The 20,635-nt window shown below is 47.6% G+C and overlaps 1 protein-coding gene, 1 long non-coding RNA gene and 1 other non-coding gene across 10 annotated transcripts; 1 reads left to right on the top strand and 2 right to left on the bottom strand.

Annotated features, from left to right (window-relative positions):
- Positions 1 to 52: 52 nt before the first annotated feature.
- Positions 53 to 16,312, bottom strand: PABPC4 (poly(A) binding protein cytoplasmic 4). Of its 8 annotated transcripts, none has more exons than XM_003891633.4 (16): positions 15,245 to 16,312; positions 11,928 to 12,121; positions 10,748 to 10,863; positions 9,384 to 9,523; positions 9,116 to 9,210; positions 8,325 to 8,462; positions 7,269 to 7,364; positions 4,653 to 4,925; positions 4,232 to 4,319; positions 3,967 to 4,086; positions 3,388 to 3,474; positions 3,166 to 3,293; positions 1,552 to 1,645; positions 1,302 to 1,432; positions 914 to 1,016; positions 53 to 366 (listed from the first exon to the last, which is right to left on the bottom strand). In XM_003891633.4, exons 1-15 carry the CDS (start codon positions 15,435 to 15,437, stop codon positions 927 to 929), a joined length of 1,983 nt encoding a protein of 660 aa, XP_003891682.1. In that variant the 5' UTR covers positions 15,438 to 16,312; the 3' UTR covers positions 53 to 366; positions 914 to 926. The 8 variants fall into 8 exon arrangements, 7 of the variants coding, with proteins under 7 accessions (XP_003891682.1, XP_009203735.2, XP_003891683.1 ...); XM_009205471.4 differs by having other exon boundaries at positions 16,032 to 16,309; XM_003891634.4 differs by having other exon boundaries at positions 4,015 to 4,086; positions 15,245 to 16,275.
- Positions 6,889 to 7,023, bottom strand: LOC116272348. Its single transcript, XR_004181061.1, has one exon. It is a non-coding gene; the product is annotated as a small nucleolar RNA SNORA55 (small nucleolar RNA).
- On the top strand, positions 12,106 to 12,806 carry LOC108586496. Its single transcript, XR_001903890.2, has 2 exons — positions 12,106 to 12,213; positions 12,614 to 12,806. It is a non-coding gene; the product is annotated as an uncharacterized LOC108586496 (long non-coding RNA).
- Positions 16,313 to 20,635: the final 4,323 nt, after the last annotated feature.

Below are 20,635 nucleotides of genomic sequence, written 5' to 3' on the forward strand. Positions count from 1 at the left end.
CTTCCAGTGAAAACTGGAATTCATAGAGTAAAACTGTGGTCAGAGACAGAGGCAGTTTTATGGAGTTTTTTTTCTTTATTGAGAAACGTAAGACTTGGGTACATCAAATAAAACCAGTTTCTGGGGGAAAAATCAAAACCCACAATAGAAAAAAAAAAAAAAGTTAACACTGTCTGGGCCACAGCAGAACCCAGAGAACATATTCGTATAATTGAAAAATTCTAGGTGTTTCATAATTGACCTTTTGATACAAAATGACCTATTAAATTTGCAATTTGTAATCGTTGGTGTTGAGGTCCATAGGACAAGCTAGAAGTCTTCAAACCTTGAGCTGAATTCCGTAAGGGGTTATTTGGCTTTTGAATCCTGTAAAGAAAAGCACCAACACAAATAAATGCATAATCAAATAATTTAGATTCATTAACATCTAGTGGATAAAGGAAGGTATTCTAGAAGAGAAATTTCTCAACCTCAGCACTATTGACACTTCGGGCATTCTGTTGGTTCTGTCCTCCTGTGTACTGTACGATGTTTAGCAGCATCTCTGGTCTTTACCACTAGACGACAAGGCTCCTGAGGCCCTTGACAAGAGGGTCATGACTATGCCAAGTCAACCCTCCCAACACACCAGCTCACCAGCTCTGGTTCTTACCACGTGCTTTCTCCTTAGCTCATTTTACTCTCTTCTTTCCCTATCTGGAGACACCTACCACCATCAACCAGTATTAGTTAACTTTTATTCACTCAAGCCCCTGCAGACAAAGTCCACAGTCCTTATAAGAAGTCACCTGCAACAAACTCCATGTAACTACTTATTGTATTCCCAGAGCTAAGCAGTGAGCATATATACAACCTCAGGTCAAACCACGAAGACAATGCTCATAGGAACAAAAATGAAAAGAGCCACACATACGGTTTTTCCTTGTCTAAGAGGTAGCAGCAGCAACAGCGCCCACCTTCTGGGCAGCTTCTTTCTTGGCATGATGAGCCTGTAGAACTGCTACAGCTTCATCTACCTGCAAGAAATCTTCAGGTGGTCAGTGAATCTAGGAGAGCTACTCCACCCCTCCCTAGTGCCCAGACTTAGTAGTGGACCAAAGCCAACCGTACAGATGATCCCTAGGCTTCTGGTGCTAACTACTTTCCCAAATACCCACAGCAGCCTCCAGTCACAGTCAAGGCATGACGAGAAGGGTCCTGGGGGCAGCAGACCCCACTCTCTGCTGCACCTGGGTGTCCAAGTTTGCCCCCAATCTTCCCAAGCTGAGAGCTGAAGCTGCAGGGTCTGCGACGCAGCTCACCTTGGAGCGGAGAGACTCGGGGGACTCTAACATGTGCAGCAGCTCAGAGTTGTCGATCTCCAGCAGCATTCCCGTGATCTTCCCAGCCAAGTTTGAATGCATTGTTTGGATGAGTGGGAACAAGCGTTCTCCTATGGGGAGGGTAGTTAATAAAAAACCAAATCAAATCCCAGTAAACAATGGACACTGGTGTCCTAGTTGGCACCAGGCTCTGGGCCTCTCTTCTTCTGCAAGGAAGTGGGTCACTCACCCAGCATCTGCTTCTGTTCCTGGGGGGGTGCTGCAGCCAGCATGGAGGCAGTCAGTGGCTCCTGCCCCTGCACATGGACCGCAGGCTGGGGTGCCTGGGAACCAGGAAAGGCAGTGGGTTAGCACCGAGGAAAGGACAGCACTTGATGGTGGTTGAGCACCTGTTCAGTATCTGAACATCTGACTATGTGAAAGAGGAGAGGAGGTGGTGGGCCTTGCTCTAAAGGAACTAATTTCAGTCCTTGAAGGATTGAGGGATGTGGTGAGGAACAGAGGAGTATGGACATAAACACAACCAATTACAATGAAAATGGAATGCTATCAGAAAGCGAAGTGAAAGGTAAATAATAAAACAAACTTATAGCGCTAGGCAAGCATTTTCTGACATTTCCTTAATGCACCCACAGTTACTCAAGAATGAAAAGCCTTGTTATAAATAAGGGTAAAGTGAACACTTGTATACAAGCTTTTCCTGAAAATTACTCTTTTCCTTTAGGGTAAATCTCAGTGCAGACTGGATCAAAGGGTGTAAATATCAACACATTTATAATTACATTCCACATCACCGTAACTGTACCAAATGTTCTTTTTTTTTTTTTTTTTTTTTTTTTTACGGGGTCTCCCTTTTTCTTCCCGGGTTGGGTGGCTGGGGCGCAATCTCGGCTCACTGCAAGCTCCGCCCCCCGGGTTCACGCCATTCTCCCGCCTCAGCCTCCCAAGTAGCTGGGACTACAGGCACCCGCTACCGCGCCCGGCTAGTTTTTTTTTGCATTTTTAGTAGAGACGGGGTTTCACCATGTTAGCCAGGATAGTCTCGATCTCCTGACCTTGTGATCCACCCGCCTCGGCCTCCCAAAGTGCTGGGATTACAGGCTTGAGCCACCGCGCCCGGCCCCAAATGTTCTTGTATCAAATGCTAAAAACTGTCAACATGCAATGTCAATGCTAGTCAAAGCCTTGCAAAGAAAAGGTATTTTACATAGCATCAAGTTCTAAGAAATCCCCAACTCAGAGAGTATGAGACAGGACAGTTAAAGAGTAATCTACTAAGCAGCTTATGGGCCTGAAGGCTTAGGGTGATACCTCCATGGCAAATTGCTATTAAGCTCTGAAACAAACTAGTTGCATCTAGAGCACAGGTCTAGAGACTGCAAGTTACCGCTTAGAAAATCTAAGCTCTAGGTTCAACCCCTTCCCCTCCTACACACACTTTACATCTTTGAAGCTGAACATCCGATCTGTAAGTTGAAGTTATTTCCTGCCTTAATGTACCAATCATCTTGCAGAGCAGCCAAGGATCCAATAGGTCACTGGATGTGGAAGTGACCTGGAGGCTCAAAGAGCTGAGTGAGCACATTATTCCGTACAAAGAGAGCAGGAAGCACTGGCTGCCCCCTGTGAGGCATTTCTGAGTGAACTGGCATCAGGCAGAGCACTTTTAAGCCCCTTCTCTCCCACTAGTGAGCCCCTAAAGGGCAGGGACAATGAATCAGAACATAGCGTCATAACACAGAGCAGGCATTTAATACCTGTTGAAGGAATCAAAGCAAAGCTTCTTTTACATCAAGTGGAAATGGGGGAAATCCTTTTAAGCATTCTGTCTGGTGGACCTCACCTGCAGAGGCTGTATGGCAGGATGAGGGCTGCGGACACTGGAGGCGTATTTGTAGGGGGCAACAGCACGGGGAGCAGCAGCGGCAACAGCAGCGCGTGGCGCTAAGTTCTGCACAGCTGTGGGAACGCCTTAGGGAAAGAACAAATACAATTAAAGCCCATCAGTCTGGGCAAAGACCCGTCAAATCCCATCTTTCCCCCTTCTGTGTGCATCCAATACCACCTCCAGACTGGCAGCTGTCAGTCAGCCCTTGCTGGGCGGCACCAGCCCCACCAAAGTCCATAGCCAAGCGGTCCGGGCACTCAGACCCTACAACAGACCAGCAAATGCACATCAGTGTTGGCAGCAGATGTCCAACTGGCCACGTCCCACGGAAGGAGAAATTTCAAAGCACGTTTACGCAACACACTGCACAGGGGGCCACTACTACTTTCGAGGATGAGCCAAAGGATAACATACAACTCTTTCCACATCTTGGAATACAGGACATATTCTGTACGAGCTGTTTCCTCGTATTCCTCACCCCACCCAAAAGAACAGGCTGCCTCTGTAGTCATCCAGCTAGCAAACTTCTACAACTAACTTTTTCACATGAGTCACCGATGAGCAAAGAATGTTAAAAGCAACTGACACACCTAGAACTCATATTTCTCTACACTGGAAGTGGCCACCTAAGCACACAGCTAAGATTACAGAACCAGGACTCAATAAGAGCCCAACAAACTGACCAACCCAGGGCAGAGCCTAGTCATCCTGACTCCCTCCTCCCCGGGCCACACTTCTAAAGGCCAGTTTGCTCACCGACTCTCTGAGTGGTAGTAGGGAGGCCACGAGAGGCCGGAGCATTACCAGTTGGAGCCAGATGGCGAAGAGCTGGACGAGGCCCAGACTGGCGTATAGCACTTGGCATTCCTTGGAAGCCTGGTGAAGAGAAAAAATTGCACATCACTGAGAAGTGATGTGGACCAGAACCTAGGCTATGCCTCAAAGCAGGGAAGCAGAAAAGGCAGGGGAGACCAGGATAGGTGTATCCTAGGCCGTCAAATCCCTGTTCCCCACCACCTACCTTGAGGTCTCCCACCTTGCTGCCAGCGTGGATTAGGCCTCATCTGCGCTAACTGGTTAGGTGTATAATATGGAGGCCTTCCCTGAGCCTGTAAGACAGAAGAATACCCAAACCCCCTCTTAAGGACTGAACCACCCTAGAGAAGTATCTCATCTCATCTCACTAACCAGGACCTAAGCTAATTATTTAAATGTTCTTTCTATTCAAAAGCTGAGGGGTCAGCTAATGGGGACTGTTTTACTCTACCACTGCCACTGTGGGTGTGTGTGTATGTGACCATGGGTAAGTCCTTCATTTTTACTTGAGGGTTCCATACTCTGACATTCTAGAACTCTAATAACAAAAGATCCCTCTCCCCAACCACTGCAGAATACTGCCAGCAGGCAGGTTCCCAAGAGCTGTGACCAAACAGCACACCCACCTGTGGGACTGCTGGCACGAAGTAGCCACCCGCCGCAGGCTGGAACTGATTTAAGATGGCATTGGCAGGAAGTGCTCTCATTCCAGCCACTCGTTGCATATACTGGTTGGTCAGGTGAGCCTTTCTCTCTTCCTTCCTCTGGGCCAGGGCAACATATAGTGGCTTGGAGCCCACGATGCGTCCATTCATCTCAGTGACTGCTTTGGTTGCCTCTTCAGGAGATGAGAAGCAGACGAAGCCAAACCCTTTGCTTCTTCCATCCTCCAGCATTACCTACAAAATGAGACCAGCTACTTAAAAAATAAGGTGTCCTTGGCTGGGTGTGGTGGCTCGTACCTGTAATCCCAGCACTTTGGAAGGCCGAGGTGGGAGGGCTGCTTGAGCTCAGGAGGTTGAGACCAGCTTGAGCAATGTAGTGAGACCTCATCTCAAAAAAACAAAGGTCCAGGTGTAGTGGCTCATGCCTGTAATCCCAGCATTTTGGGAGGCCGAGGTGGATCACGAAGTCAGGAGTTCAAGACCAGCCTGAACAACATGGTGAAACCCTGTCTCTACTAAAAATACAAAAATTAGCCGGGCATGGTGGCACACACCTGTAATCCCAGCTACTCAGGAGGCTGAGGCAGGAGAACTGCTTGAACCCGGGAGGCAGAGGTTGCAGTGAGCTGAGATCACGCCACTGCACTCCAGTCTGGGCGACAGAGCGAGACTCCATCTCAGAAACAAAACAAAACAAAAAACCCAACCAACCAACCAAACAAACCAAAACAAACCCACAAATAGGAAAAAAAAGATGTCCCTGGGTGGGAAGGGAACTATTCAGAAGAACCAGAAAGCCTGGGTTATGCTGCAGTCACTGAGCCTAGGTCAGGGGTTCAAAACTGGCATAGGATTTACCCCAGACCAACTAAGTCACAACCTCTAAGGCATTTTCTTTAAGTCCCCAGGTGATGCTAAAGTTCCGAAACACTATGATATGGCTAATGGTAAAACCAGGAACTCAAAGATGTTTCCTGATACCTGGTGGATAGCTACCCCTGGGTAACCACAAAACATCTCGAGGGTAGTGTTGAGCAATTTATTTTCCAATCTCATCTGCTCCAAGACCTCGGTGGACAAAACTCTTAACAAGTTCTTAGCAACATCAGGATAACACTTTAGGAATACCACATGTGGACAGGAGTCATAAAATGTTCAGGTAATCAATGACTACCACCATTAATTCAACGAGATGGCCAGCTTAGAAATAGGTGCCTAGATCCTAGTCTTACTTGCCCTCCTGAGGCTCAATTTCCATGAAATACCCCAAACAGCTGCAAAACCACACGTCTACTGGTTCAGGCAGTCTTCTTCCACATTAAGTTCATCATTCACAAATTGCATTTTTCCTTATTTGAAAAGGTTATTCACTGTCTTCTCTGGTGTGACTGTCATTGTTTTATGTCTTAGTTAATGGCCCAGAGAGCCTCCTGAAGTAGAGAATAGGGACGTAAAGATGTACATCACTCCATAACTCTCTACCAATTAGGTAGGCCAGTATGTATGTGAAAAAAAATGCCACACCATCATCTTGAAAATGGTGACAATTCAAGGTATGGCTCTTTTGCTCTCTTAACAAAGTGCAACTTGACTATTAGGCAGATAAGCAAGGAGAGAAGATCATTCCTTACACTGATGGGGTCCAATCAAGGGGGTCATAGCAAAAAGGAAAGGGTAAGAACTGGGCAAACCCACACTTGGCCTCTGGCCAACTCCCTACTACAACTAATAACATTGCTTTCCACATTCCCAGGTTGGGAGCAAATTCCCCTAAGAGCCAGGGCAGGGCCACTATGCCTTTAGAACAGCCCACATGGCTTCCCTTCTCATCAACTAAAGGATTTTGTGGCATCTGGTACACCTCTGTTTAGCAAGACCGGAGTCTGCATCAGGCCATAACCCAAAATGTTCAGATGCCACCAGCTTCCATCCTGCTCCCAAAGTGCTAAGGACAAACAGTACACCATCCCCATGTAGTCAGCAATCTCTTGTTCAAGGACTAAAATTCCTTATCTTTAAAATGAGGTTCCTACTTATCCTGCTAACTTAGTTGATGTGATTATCAAAGAAAATCAAGCAAATGATGCACACTACGAAACACGGAAAAACCTTCCGCTCCCCTTTCCTCTCTAAGACCAGGGTAGAAGTTCCCAAGCCCACTCCCAAAATCTTTAAAATACCTTCATTCTCAAGGAGAAAATGTGGCAGAGCTGTAGAGACAGGTCCCAAGACAAATGGAAAATAACCTGTCTGGATTTCCTCTGCTCATTCTGTAGCACCATCTGTCCCCACACCGGCACGAGGCAGCAAGGAATGGGAAAGATTCAGGTGCTCTGGGTTGGCTGGGAGGGGCTGGGCCAAATTCCTCTCCAGACTCCAGTGCTTGGGAAACAGTGTAATGTTAACCTAATGAAATGCCATTCTCCAAAATGTATCCGGAAGTTTTGCTGGAAAAACGTAGTAGCTACTTTCAGAAATGAACATAATTTAAATGCTATCCCTTCAATGGAACAAATGCCAATAAACCTATAATGGATTACTACTGCTTTCAATCTCCAAATCTCAGTATTATAATACCTTAGCACTGGTAATTGATCCAAAAGGAGAAAATTCTTTCCTTAATTTCTCATCATCAATAGTGTCATCCAAGTTCTTAATGTAGAGATTCACTCCCTGAAGGAAAAGATCACCGTTAATTGCATTTCTATACCACAAATATTCCCTTAGAAAGTGGTTCCCAAAGGGTAGCTCCCAGACCAGGAGCACCAGCATCTTTGGGAACTTGTTAGAAATGGAATTCTCAGCTGGGCACAGTGGCTCATGCCTATAATCCCAGCACTTTGGGGAGGCCAAGGTGGGTCAATCACGGAGTCAGGAGATCGAAACCATCCTTGCTAAAAGGCTGAAACCCTGTTCTCTACAAAAAATACAAAAAATTAGCCAGATGTGGTGGCGGGCGCCTGTAGTCCCAGCTACTCGGGAGGCTGAGGCAGAAGAATGGAGCGAACTTGGGAGGCGGAGCTTGCAGGGAGCCGAGATCGCACCACTGCACTCCAGCCTGGGCAACAGAGCGAGACTCCATCTCAAGAGAAGGAAAAAAAAAGAAAAAAGAAATTATCAGGCCAGACCCCAAACCCAGTGAACCAGAAAAACTCTAGGGCTGGAGCCCAGCTATCTGTTTTAACAAGCTCTGCTGGTGATTCTGATGCAAGCTCAAAGTTGTGAAACTACTGCCCTGAAACTGACAAGGATCATCAGTGCAGTCACCTTTTGTCACCTCTCCCCACAGCTGCTGTGGTGACCACTCACCCCCTACCCCAGCAGGGGTCTTCTTGAAGCCATGCCAAACAAAGGAGGCTCATTTAAGTAAAAGGAATCTACATGGCTAGCAACAGGCTGAGGCTTCCAGAATAGAGAGCTTCTTGATGAATAAACTCATTTCTCTTGTTTCTGGTTCTAAAATAATCACTGTCATATATGTAGTAGGTAAATATCCTTTTAAACCTAATCTTCTTGGGGGAAATGGGAAGAACAGACTCCAAATCCCCAAAAAGAAAGCCTGCTAAACATAAGGGTGTTCTGCAAATATTTCACAGCAAATCCCACTGCTAGGCTGGGCCAAGACCACCTTACCTGATATCGACTAATTCTCTCCTGTTTCAGCTGCTCAAATTTCCGTTTTAACTCTGCCTGCCGTTCTACTTTCTTTTGTGCACGGCCTACAAATATTATTTTACCACTTATTTCTTTTCCATTCATCTCTTCCACAGCCTAGAGAGGAAAAATGTCTTTAAAATAAAGTTGCAGTGATGGGGTCTTATTCCAGAGGTCTAAGTCCCAACAAGTATTCTTTCTACTATAGGACTAAAAACTAAATTCATTCCACCTCTGAAGTCTGTCACACAAATCCAAACTTCCTCATCTGTAAAATGAGGTTAATATTTAAATAGGTTATTGATCCAGATAATATAGAAATAGCACAGGTGTATAAACACAAGTGTGCTGACATGATCCCAGGGCGATATCATCTTCTGGCTGCCAGTAAATTCTGCAGGTGCTTTTGTGGGTATTTAAGTGATATATGTTGAGGGTCTGGCACAATGCTTTGCCCACAAGTAGCTGCTGTGCTGTTATGAAATCAGCACTCACTGGGCTTTAGTTCTCTCACCTTTGCAGGGGAACAAACATCTGTCCTATTCTTTCAACAACTGACAGCTGAGGTGACAGGTATGTGCCAAGTGCTTTGTGAACACCTACATGATGTTAACATGTGGAACCCAGGAAGATGATCCCAGAGTATAGTAATGGTACATCTACTACTAGATACTCAGACCATCCCAGCTCTAGCTAGGTGCTAGCAAGACTCTGCCCATACTCTGGGGCCACCTCTTACAAGTTTTTCCCAACCTTTGTGGTACACTCACCTTATTGGCATCCTCGTGTTTTTCGTAACTCACAAAGCCAAAGCCTTTGGATTTCCCACTGGGATCTCTCATCACCTTGACACTTAGGGTCTTACCTATTACCAAAGGACAGAACTATTAGTAACACCATCTCAAGCACAGCTCAAGGAGAGAAGGCTTCCCTCTGGAAACTCACTTGAAGCAAACCTCTGGAGCAGTGCCCTCATCTCTTAAGAAAGAAGAGATGGGTCTGGTGGACTGTGAAAGGGGACAAGGACCCTCAACTTACCAAACTGACTGAATAGCTCTTTCAGACTCTCATCATCCACCTCTTCCCCAAAGTTTTTGATATAAACATTGGTGAATTCCTTGGCTTTGGCTCCCAGCTCAGCTTCCCGCTCTTTGCGAGACTTGAATCTGCCCACAAATCTAAAAAGAAACCATGAAAAAAGTAATCACCCAGAGGAATAAAACATGATGTCCAGGGACCCAAAGGAATACAAGTTAAAGGCTGACAGGAGAAGTTAAAACATGAGATCCCCATCCACCACCGAGGAGGCTCAGAGATACCCAAGTCCCCAGCAGAAAGAGAAAAAGGCAGGACTATCCTGTAAGGACCAGCCCCAGGGCTCCTGGCTTAGACCAGGGCTACTCCTACCACATCACACTGCCTTCATGAAGAAACCTGATGGCCATGTTTTTAAAACGTTCATTTCTGTGCAACTATGTAAATGCATAGAAAAGGTCTGGAAGGATACAAACCAAACTGTTAACAGTGGTTAATCCTAGGTATGAGATTGCTGGAGCGAAGGGGCACCCTTTTCTTTAAATTTATTTTGGTACTCTTATACTTAGAAGAAAATTTATCCATACACTGACATTTTTATATTTCTTTTTAGTGATATCTGTAGATCAATCAACCACTGGACACACAGACATTATAAACATAACCCATCCTCTGGTATGTTGAATGACACAAAGGACAAAAAATATTTTGGCTTGTAATAGCCAAGACTTATTGTCCCTTCTTCTCCCCACATGGCTTTGCTAAGTTCCCCCTCTGCATTCTACAGTAACAACCACACCAAAGCAACAGGTCTGTTACGAAGTTTTTCTGCAAAGGGATGGGATTTTTCATTGTCACCAAGTATTACTGTGGAGCCAGCCTTGCATTAGGTCACTGAATCATAAGTCAGAAAATGGAGAACCGCGGGGACAATTTGGCATCAACCACTAGCGAGGGACCCATGGACAGACCTGAGTCACAGGAAAGCCAAGGTCACACTGCTAGTATACAGCTCCTGGTCAGTCCAGGGCCCTCTCCACTCTGCCGCTGGCCAAGACCCCGACTCAGAGTGAGCTTAGAGCTGCCTTCCAGCCAGCCCCAGTTGTTGATGCTCACAAAACCCACAGACAGATGCCTTTAAGGGAGAGGCGGCAGGCAGGCCATGGCTTGGGCAGGAAGCCCACCTTGGCGAGTCAAAAGGGCTGCCACGGCTCAGGCAGGGAGACTCACCAGCCCTGGAGTGGAGAGGTAGGAGCAGGCCACACTTGGGCCGAGAACCAGTAGCCGCCTTGTGTGTGCCAGTTAATACCGAGGTGGGGCCACGGCTGGCTCATGCGATGGTTGTTGCTCCGGACTGGGACACTCACACTTTGCGGTCATTGAGGAGCATGCCATTCATCTTCTCGATGGCCTTGTCGGCAGCCTCTTGGGTCTCGAAGTGGACAAATGCATAACCCTTAGAGCCGTTCTCATCACACACCACCTGTCAAAGACAAGGTGGACCACTTTAGCACCACTGGCCAGCTCCTGAGACATGAGAACCTCAGGGTATCTTGTGCCTGAGAAGGCTTTGGCCCATCCATGGCCAAAGGTGGCCAAGTACACCAGTACAATTTTTCTCACACCTAGCACAGCACCAGGTACCTAGTAAGTGTTCCATTTACAAAGGTAGCCACTACTAGGCTTCTTCTATTCCAAATGTTTTCTTTTTATAAAAAACAAAACAAAACAAAAAAACAAAGAAAACACTTAAAATTGGGTGCTGTGGCTCATGCCTGTAATTCCAATGCTTTGGGAGGTCAAAGCAGAAGGATCATTGGAGCCAGGAGCTGGAGGCCAGCCTATGCAATGGAGAGAGACCCTGTCTCTACAAAAAATAAAAAGATTAACTGAATGTGGTAGCACATGCCTGTAGTCCCAGCTACTTGGGAGGCTGAGGTGGGAGGATGGCTTGTGCCCAGGAGATCGAAGCTACAATGAGCTATTACGACACCACTGCACTCCACCCTGGGTGACAGACAGAGCAAGACCCTGTCCCTTTAAAACACAACAACAACACATTTTAAGAGATCTGGGTGCAAACCACAGTGCTGCAGGAAACAAAACATTTTCCAAGGCCACAACAGATTTTCAGTGCAGTATGGCGTTAAACACCTACACCACCACTGTTTAAGTTTTAAAGTGTTCAGCATAAAACAGATACATAGAAGGAACAGAGTGAATTTATGCTTCTAATGTGATTAAGTTTCCTGAAGACTAGAGACACTTCTCTGGTCCTCTCCTTTCCCCCATCCCAAAAGAAAAACCTGGGGCTTTCCAAAGCTAAAGAACAGGAAAGATATTTCAGGCTGAGGAAAGAACAAGGGTATGAAAACGTGTGCTGGTTACGCTGGGTGTGGCCCTGAGACTACCCATGGGAACTTTTAGAATTCCATGTCAAGCATTTTGAAAATTCCTGTATCCTGATGCCAAGGTAGTTTTCCATTTGGTATTTATCTTGTTTTTGAGAATCAATTATTCTGCTAAAATCATTTAATCAATGTTTACCTTGCAGGATAGAATGTTTCCAAAAGCAGAAAAAGTATCATAAAGTGCCTTGTTATCTATAGATTTGTCCAGGTTCTTGATGAAGACATTTCCCACACCAGATTTTCTCAAAGAGGGATCCCTCTGAGACCACATGATGCGGATTGGCTTTCCCTTAATCACATCAAAGTTCATGGTGTCCAAAGCCCGCTCAGCTGTAAGAGAGAAACACATTTCAATAAGGAGAGAAAACGTCAGTTCCCACAGGCCAACATCCTAAGAACAGAGTACTCCAGGACTTTTCAAGGTAATCACTCTTGATAAAAGGCAACTCTATTAAAATAAAAGGGCATCAGATTCCTCCAGCCTGCACTGTTAGTAAGGGTAGAATAAGTTCCAGCTAATGACTCTACTTCATGACAGAAGTCTAAACGCCCTTCTGGGTCTGTGCCCTTGTTGGATAAAGGGGCCATAAGTAAAGATAATCTAAATGGCCTTAATGACACCAAGATCCAATGATAATACCTCACATTTGACTAAGCTTTACCATTTGGAAGACTTTGCAGACTGCCACCCACCATGACTCAGGTGGGACAGCTGAAATTATACATTTTACAAAATGAACAAACTTATGTTTAGGGTGACTAAGCTGTGCAGCTAGCTAGTCATTAGGAAACTAATACTAGATTATCTGATTTATTTTTCAGTGAGGTATTGCATCAAAGTTATCAAGTCATTTAGTCTGCAATCCATCTACGGAGACAAGCAACTAAACGTATGAGCAAATGATCTGGAAAAAAAAAAAAGGTGCTATCCCTGAATTCAGAATTCAGTCCAATTTCTTTTATTTTCAGTTTCTGAGAATAAAAATCCAATCACCAAAATGGATACAACTGATCACACATGGAAAAGTTCTCTGTACTATCAAAACAAGGATTAAACCACCATACCTTCTGCCTAAGCAGACAGCACGCAGATGGTAGGCCCGGCACCTACCTTTAAGTTCTGTAGAATTCTAGGACTTCAGCTACCCTGAGTGCCCAACCAACTTCCCCATCCAGTACCTTGGAAAGCTTCTGTAGCTTCCCAACTAAGTCCATATGTGCACCAGAGACAATTTAAAGAACCAAAAGCTGGGCCGGGCATGGTGGCTCACTCCTGTAATCCCAGCACTTTGGGAGGCTGAAACAGGTGGATCACCTGAGGTCAGGAGTTCGAGATCAGCCTGACCAACATGGTGAAACCCCATCTCTACTAAAAATACAAAATTGGCTGGGTGTGTGGTGGGCGCCTGTAATCCCAGCTACTCAGGAGGCTGAGGCAGGAAAATCGTTTGAACCCGGAAGTCAGAGATTGCAGTGAGCTGAGATCACGCCATTGCACTCCAGCCTGGGCAACAAGAGCGAAAACAAACATCAACAAAAAGAACCAGAAGCTAAAATATACCACCACCTGCCAGCCAAAACACTTCTCATCACTAATCGCAACAAGGATCCCCAGATCTGGTGGCCACTTTTCCTTAAGGCTGTGACGACATCTCCTATCGGTGACATTACCCAGAACCTCCTCCATGAGGGGATTTAGACAGGGTCAGAGCAGTGGAATCTGCTCCTTGCCTCAAGGCAACATCTCACTGAAGGGGGGGACAAAATTCCCCAACTCTGACGCTCCACAAGCTCAACTGTTTCTTTAACCAGGAGAATTTATTTTCACTCATTATTTCCAACAAACTTCCCCACCCCCTTCAGAAGGTGGGCTCATCTGTATGGGGGGCAGTTGGGAAAAAGGGAGATGACAAGACAGATCCAAGTCAGGAACAGTCCAGGAAAGGAGGAGTTTGCTTGTGATGGCTATCAGAGATAGATAGCTGGGATCACAAACTATTTCATTAATTAGCAGTAAAGGAGCCCATTTCAACACAGCTCCTCGTCTATTTCCAGACAGCACTGCACAAGGCAAGCTGGCTTAGTCTGACAAATCTGGCTGCACTTATTTATAGCAGGAAGAAGTCCTGCAGAAGTATGTGTTGGCAGACACACTGACCAATGGCTTCTGCTATCTCTAAGTGACATGACTTTTGTTCAAAAGTCAAGAAGGCAGACAACAGCTAATGTGGTACATTATCCCTTAAAAAGACCACACTCAGCTACCTTCTTTGCGCTCCTATAGCCATAGACAGAACTCAGCTTGGAGCATACTGGGTTGACGGTAGCAATACCTAGTTCCTCTTAACATGTCCAATTCTCTGGTCTCAGCTGCAACCTGGGCAAGTAGTAACTCTGGGCCTCAGACAGAAAACAAAGTGGGGACCTCAAAACTAGCGACCTGGAGATCCTTTGCCATAGCATGGCTTGTTTCTCCCAGTAATGATCTCTGCAGTTGTTCCCTTCTAATCTGGAGTCACGTGCAGCCTCTGATCAGATTTCCTTTGGCCTCACTCCTGCCACGCCTGCAACATACCTCTCTCCATGCTAAGGCCACAATCTGAGGTGGCAGAGCACTGTGCTGGGAGTCCCAACTTGGTTTCCAACTTTTTGCATTCCTTTTCCTTCTCAGGAGTCCCATTTTCTTCAGATTAAATGAAGTAAAAGGGCTCTGACGAGTGCAAACCACTGTTACAGCTGAGGTGACAAATGCCACCAGATTTTCAAGTGACGCTTCCCCAAATTACCTCCACAACACTCTTTACAGCACAGAGCCTGGATACCATTTGTCCAGCGCAAAGCACTTCTCCACTCCAGTGGCAAACACACAGACTAAGGAGCTGGCCTGGCACACGCAGTTCCTGTGGCACTAACCTAAATCTCTGCTAGTTTAACGCACAGAAACCTTCCCCCTGCTTCCTGCCTGCCCTGACCCATCCTTTATCAGCACAACATCAGGTAGTCAAGGTTAGTAAAGGTGGCAGAGCGGGCAGGAGCTCTACAATGTAGAACTTTTGCGGGGAATTGTGTTTCAAACGTCCCTCCTTTTTGGCCAGCCTGTGAAGGGCACAAGCAAGGGTCTGTAACATCCCAGCCCCACTGACAAGGACCACACACAGTGGAATGCCAGTGGCTTCACTCTAATCCTGTTTTACAGTTTCCTTGGTTTCCAACCCCACTACCAGCAACACCAGTAAGTAGCCCAAGGTCACCCAGTTAGCAAGTGGTAGAAACAAGATTGAAACTCGAGTCATCTGATGCCAGGTCTGCGTTCTCAATCTCTGCACCCTGCTCCAAGCTTCGGTGGCAACATGCTGTCGTGATGCTGCCCTCCTTCGCAGGAGGGCCCTGCCAGAAGACGACTCTCGGGGTCCGCCGGGCTCCCACGCACGTGTGGGCACAGCTTCTACTCACCGTCGGCCGGCTGCTGGAAGTTGACGTAGGCATAGCCCAGGGAGCGGCGGGTGATCATATCGCGGCAGACCCGGATGGACAGCACAGGCCCCGCGGGGCTGAACTTTTCGTACAGCATGGCCTCGGTGACGTCCGAGTGCAGGTCGCCCACGTACAGGGAGGCCATGGGGTAGCTGCTGGCCGCAGCGTTCATCTCCCCGCCCCCCACCACCCCGAGCCCCGCCAGGAGGACTTCTTATCGGGCCCGCCGCAGGACAAAAGGGGCGCCCTCAGAGCCCGGGCCCGCGCCGCGGCTCACAGGTGGCACTGGGGCGGCGAGGACGAGCTGGAGTCGGCGGGCTCGGAGATGGGACGGAAACGGGAGGCGGGGGCCGGCTCCCACAGCCGCGGCACCGCAGACAAAAGGCTCTCCGCACAATACGGCCCTCCCCACGACTTTGCACTTCTCCGCGGTCCTGGTGCGAAGCTCCAAATTTCAAAAAATCAAAGTAGGAAAAAAATTAAACGGGGAATCCCCTTCCGAACGGTAAAAATCCTTTAAGAGGCGACCGGACGCTACCCACGGCGGCCCCGGGGACACGCGTTTCTCTATAAATATAGGCCTCGGGCTCCGGCGGTTTAAGATTACAACCGCCGGGGCAGAGGGAAACCAAATCTTTGTGGGCGCCGACTCGGCGAGCCCCGGGCGGGCGGCGAAGGGCAGCGCGGACACGTGGTGCGCCGGGGCCGGCGCGGGGCTCGGGGCCCGAGCGTGGGGAGGGCGCGGCGGGCCGGGCGAGCGGCTCACCCCCGGACCGATGGACGGAGACCGACGGACGCCAAGCGCGGCGGCGGCGGGCGCGGGGCAGGCCGGAAGCGTGCGAAAGTGACTTCCCCGCGGGTTCTCCGAGGAGGATTCGCTTTTTCTTTTCCTTTTTTTTTTTTTCAGGATTTTGAAGCGTTTTCGGATTTTTTTTATCTTTTTCTCTTTTTTTCCTCAGGCTGCGGAGCCCGAAAGCGGCGCAGGCGGCAGCGACCCGGGGCGGAGAGAGGCGGCCGAGGGAGCCACCGCTCCATTTATACCCGCCCGCCCCGGGCGCTGCTGGTCGAAGGGCGCCTCGCGACCTGGGCGCAGTCGTGCCCGCCCACTCGGCCCGGGGGCCCGAGGCGGGGCGGCCACGCGAGAGCGACCCGGCGCGGCCGCGCGGCGCCACAGCGACCCCTGGCGCGCGGAGGACCGCCCAAGCTCGCGGTTGCAGGAGACCCCCAGGGCCCCTTTCTATAACCAATGAATCTTAAGACTCTCCCACCCATCACCCGGGAATGGAACCTAGAAGCCATTTAACTCGCACACACGCATGAGGTTTAAAATTAAATGGTATGGGGCCGGGCGCAGTGGCTCACGCTTGTAACCCCAGCACTTTGTGAGGCCGAGGTGGGTGGATCATGAGGTCAGGAGATCGAGACCATCCTGGCTAACAAGGTGAAACCCAGTCTCTACTACAAATGCAAAAAATGAGCCGGGCGTGGTGGCACGCGCCTGTAATCCCAGCTACTCAGGAGGCTGAGGGAGGAGAATCGCTTGAACCCGGGAGGCGGAGCTTGCAGTGAGCCAAGATTGAGCCACGGCACTCCAGCCTGGGCAACAAAGCGAGGCTCCATCTAAAAAAAAAAAAAAAAAAAAAAAAATTAGATAGTAAGCCTAATTGTGAAATGAAGGTGACATAAAATAAGTTAAAGTAATAGGTGGTCCAATAGGTAAATGTTTGTGAAATTTTCAGAATACTGTTGGCCTAGAGGTAGAATCGTCAAGAGCTGGAAATGCAAGCAGTATCCATGGGTGATGGGATTTTCTGAAAAGATGAGCACATTTTGGTAAAGCTTCAATGAAACCAAACACAAGCATCCCTTCTATTGACATGCTGGTGGCATTCCCGGACATTTAGTTTGTATTTAAGGGCACAGAAATACTTTCTACTCCTATGTTTAAAGTTTCTTATACGCTTGGATAATTATAAAAAGACTTTTCATCTGCATGAGGGTCTGGCAGGTCATTTGAAAGTCATATCACTTGCCAGGCTCAAGCCTGTAATCCTAGCACTTTGGGAGGCCGAGGCAGGTGGATCACCTGAGGTCGGGAGTTCGAGACTAGCCTGACCAACATGAAGAAACCCCTGTAATCCTAGCTGCTCAGGAGGCTGAGGCAGGAGAATCGCTTGAACCCTGGAGGCAGAGGTTGCGGTGAACTGAGATAGTGCCATTGCACTCCAGCCTGGGCAACAAGAGTGAAACTCCGCCTCAAAAAAAAAAAAAAAAAGGTCATATCACTTTATGGGACTATGTTATATGGGACTGTCCACACACATTGCAAGATATATAGCATCCCTTCTTCCATAAGTGCCAGGAACCAACTTTGCCATCACTGTGACAACCAAAAACAGAAATTGCCAAAAGACAAACAGACATCCCCCTTCAAAAGCACTAATTTAAGTAAATGACTGAAGAAATATGTGTATTTATATATTAATTCATTCAAATAAATGGTTAATCTGAGTCTGCTGTATGTTAATGTCAATACAGGGGCTGGAGATACCATGGTGGACCAGAAGTCACTCCCTCTCTCATGGAGTTTATATTCTACTAAGTATATTAAATCAAGAAACATTGGCTGGCACGGTGGCTCACGCCTGTTATCCCAGCACTTTGGGAGGCTGCGGTGGGAGGATCACCTGAGGTCAGGAGTTCGAGACCAGCCTGGCCAACATGGTGAAACCCCATCTCTATTAAAAATACAAAATCAGCCGGGCATGGTGGCATGCGCCTGTAGTCCCAGCTACTTGGACGGCTGAGGCAAGAGAATCGCTGGAACACAGGAGGCAGCAGTTGCAGTGAGCTGAGATCATACCACTGCATTCCAGCCTAGGCGACACAGCAAGACTCCGTCTCAAAACAAAAAGGAACATTTATGGGAGTGCTCCTTCTATAGATTCCCTCCTCAGGAAAGTCTTCCTAGACCCCCTGTGGTCTCAAGTAGCCGTCAACATTGTTAATCACTATCACACCAACTTGTCTTCTTGTCTTCAAGCCTGTTATTCCTACCCAAAATTATGTTGTTCCTATATCTGTTTACCTGTTTAGTATCTATCTTTTCCACACTGGTATATAACCTTCACAAGAACAGGAATCTAGAATAGTGCTTAACATAGCAGGTACTAAATGTTCAGTAACTGGCCAGGCCCAGTGGCTCATGCCTATAATCCCAGTGTTTTGGGAGGCTGAGGCAGGAGGATTGCTTGAGCCCAGACGTTTGAAACCAGCCTGGGCAACAGAGTGAGACCCCATCTCTACAAAAAACTTTTCTTTTAATTAGCTGGGTGTGGGGACACACGTTTGTGGTCTCAGCGACTTGGGAGTCTGAGGCAGGAGGATCACTTGAGGCCAGGAGTTCAAGGCTGTAGTGAGCTATGATCATATCACTGCACTTCAGCCTGAGCAACAGAGTGAAACTCTGTTGCTAAAAATTAAATAAATAAATAAACAAATATTCAATATATATTTGTGTGTATATGTATTTTCTTGTTTTTTGGGGATGAAATCTTCCTCTCTCACCCAGGCTGGAGTGCAGTGGCGCAATCTCAGCTCACTGCAATCTCTGCCTCCCAGGTTCAAGCAATTCTCATGCCTAAGCCTCCCAAGTAGCCGGGATTACAGGCATGCGCACACCTGGCTATTTTTTTTTTTTTTTTAATGGAGTCTCACTCTATTGGCAGGCTGGAGTGCAGTGGTACGATCTCGGCTCACTGCAACCTCTTGTCTACCGGATTCAAGCAATTCTCCTGCCTCAGCCTCCCAAGTAGCTAGGACTACAGGTGCACGCCACCAGCCTGGCTAATTTTTGTATTTTTAGTAGAGACAGGGTTTCACCATGTTGGCCAGGATGGTCTCGATCTCTTTACCTCGTGATCCGCCCGCCTCAGCCTCCCAAAATGCTGGGATTACAGGGGTGAGCCACCACGCCTGACCTTTTTTTTTTTTTTTTTTGAGACAGAGACTTGCTCTGTCACCCAGGCTGGAATGCAGTGACATGATCTTGGCTCACTGCAACCTCCACTTCCCAGATTCAAGTGATTCTCCTGCCTCAGCCTCCCAAGTAGCTGGAATTACAGGTGCCCACCACCACGCCCGGCTACTTTTTGTATTTTTAGTAGAGACGGGATTTCAGTATGTTGCCCAGGCTGGTCAGGTAATGTACTCCTCTCGGCCTCCTCAAGTGCTGGGATTACAGGCATGAGCCACGCACCCCCCTGTGTGTATTTCTTTTGAAGCAACAAAGTCTCACTGTGTTGCCCAGGCTAGAATGCAGTGGCATGATCATAGCTGACTGCAACCTCAAACTCCTGACCTCAAGCGATCCACTTTGGCCTCTTGAAGTGTTGGGGTTACAGGCATAAGCCACTGCACCTGGCCTAGATATTTGTTAAATAAACAAATGAATACTAGACACAGATGACCAAAACCCACACAAGCTCTGACATCATGAAGCTTACTGTCTAGCAGGGGAGTTTATTACCTATATTACCTTGGGCAAGCTAGTTCACATCTCTGACCCTCAAATTTCTCATCTGAACTATACTAATAAACCTTATTAACACTTAAAAGGGTTATTGTGAGAATAAATTAATACATATAAATACATAGAAATTGTTTAGTTTTTTTTGTTTTTTTTTTTTTTGAGATGGAGTCTCGCTCTGTCACCCAGGCTGGAATGCAGTGGCGCAATCTCGGCTCACGGCAACCTCCACCTCCCAGGTTCAAGTGATTCTCCTGCCTCAGCCTCCCTAGTAGCTGGGACTACAGGCACACACCACCACACTGGGCTAATTTTTTGTATTTTAGTAGAGACGGGTTTTCACCGTGTTGCCCAGGCTGGTTGCGAACTCCTGAGCTCAGGCAATCTGCCCCCCTCAGCCTCCCAAAGTATTGGGATTACAGGCATGAGCCACCATTTGCCCGGCCTTAGATGAATGTTAATAGCTATTACTATCAAGTTGTATTTGTACTAAGAAAGGAGGGGGAGGCCAGGCGCGGTGGTTCATGCCTGTAATCCCAGCACTTTGGGAGGCCGAGGCAGGCAGATCACCTAAGGTCGGCAGTTCGACACCAGACTCACTGACATGGAGAAACCCCATCTCTACTAAAAAAACAAAATTAGCCAGGTGTGGTGGCGCATGCCTGTAATCCCAGCTACTCCAGAGGCTGAGGCTGGAGGATCACTTGAACCCGGGAGGTCCGTTGCAGTGAGCCAAGATCGCGCCATTGCACTCCAGCCTGGGCAACAAAAGTGAAACTCCATCTCAAAAAAAAAAAAAAAGTAAAAGAAAAAGAAAGGAGGGGGAGTCCTTAAATGAAGGC

Source organism: Papio anubis, chromosome 1, assembly GCF_008728515.1.
Source record: "Papio anubis isolate 15944 chromosome 1, Panubis1.0, whole genome shotgun sequence".
NCBI classification, from domain to species: Eukaryota; Metazoa; Chordata; class Mammalia; order Primates; family Cercopithecidae; genus Papio; species Papio anubis.

Bases quoted from the DNA above. Each gene is read 5' to 3' on its own strand.
- PABPC4 (XM_003891633.4), bottom strand. From the start codon at position 15,437: ATGAACGCTGCGGCCAGCAGCTACCCCATGGCCTCCCTGTACGTGGGC. The intron at 12,122-15,244 runs GTGAGTAGAAGC...TCTCTCTTACAG, and splicing joins CTTCCAGCAGCCGGCCGACG to CTGAGCGGGCTTTGGACACC. The intron at 8,463-9,115 runs GTGAGTGTACCA...TTTCCTCTCTAG, and splicing joins AACACGAGGATGCCAATAAG to GCTGTGGAAGAGATGAATGG.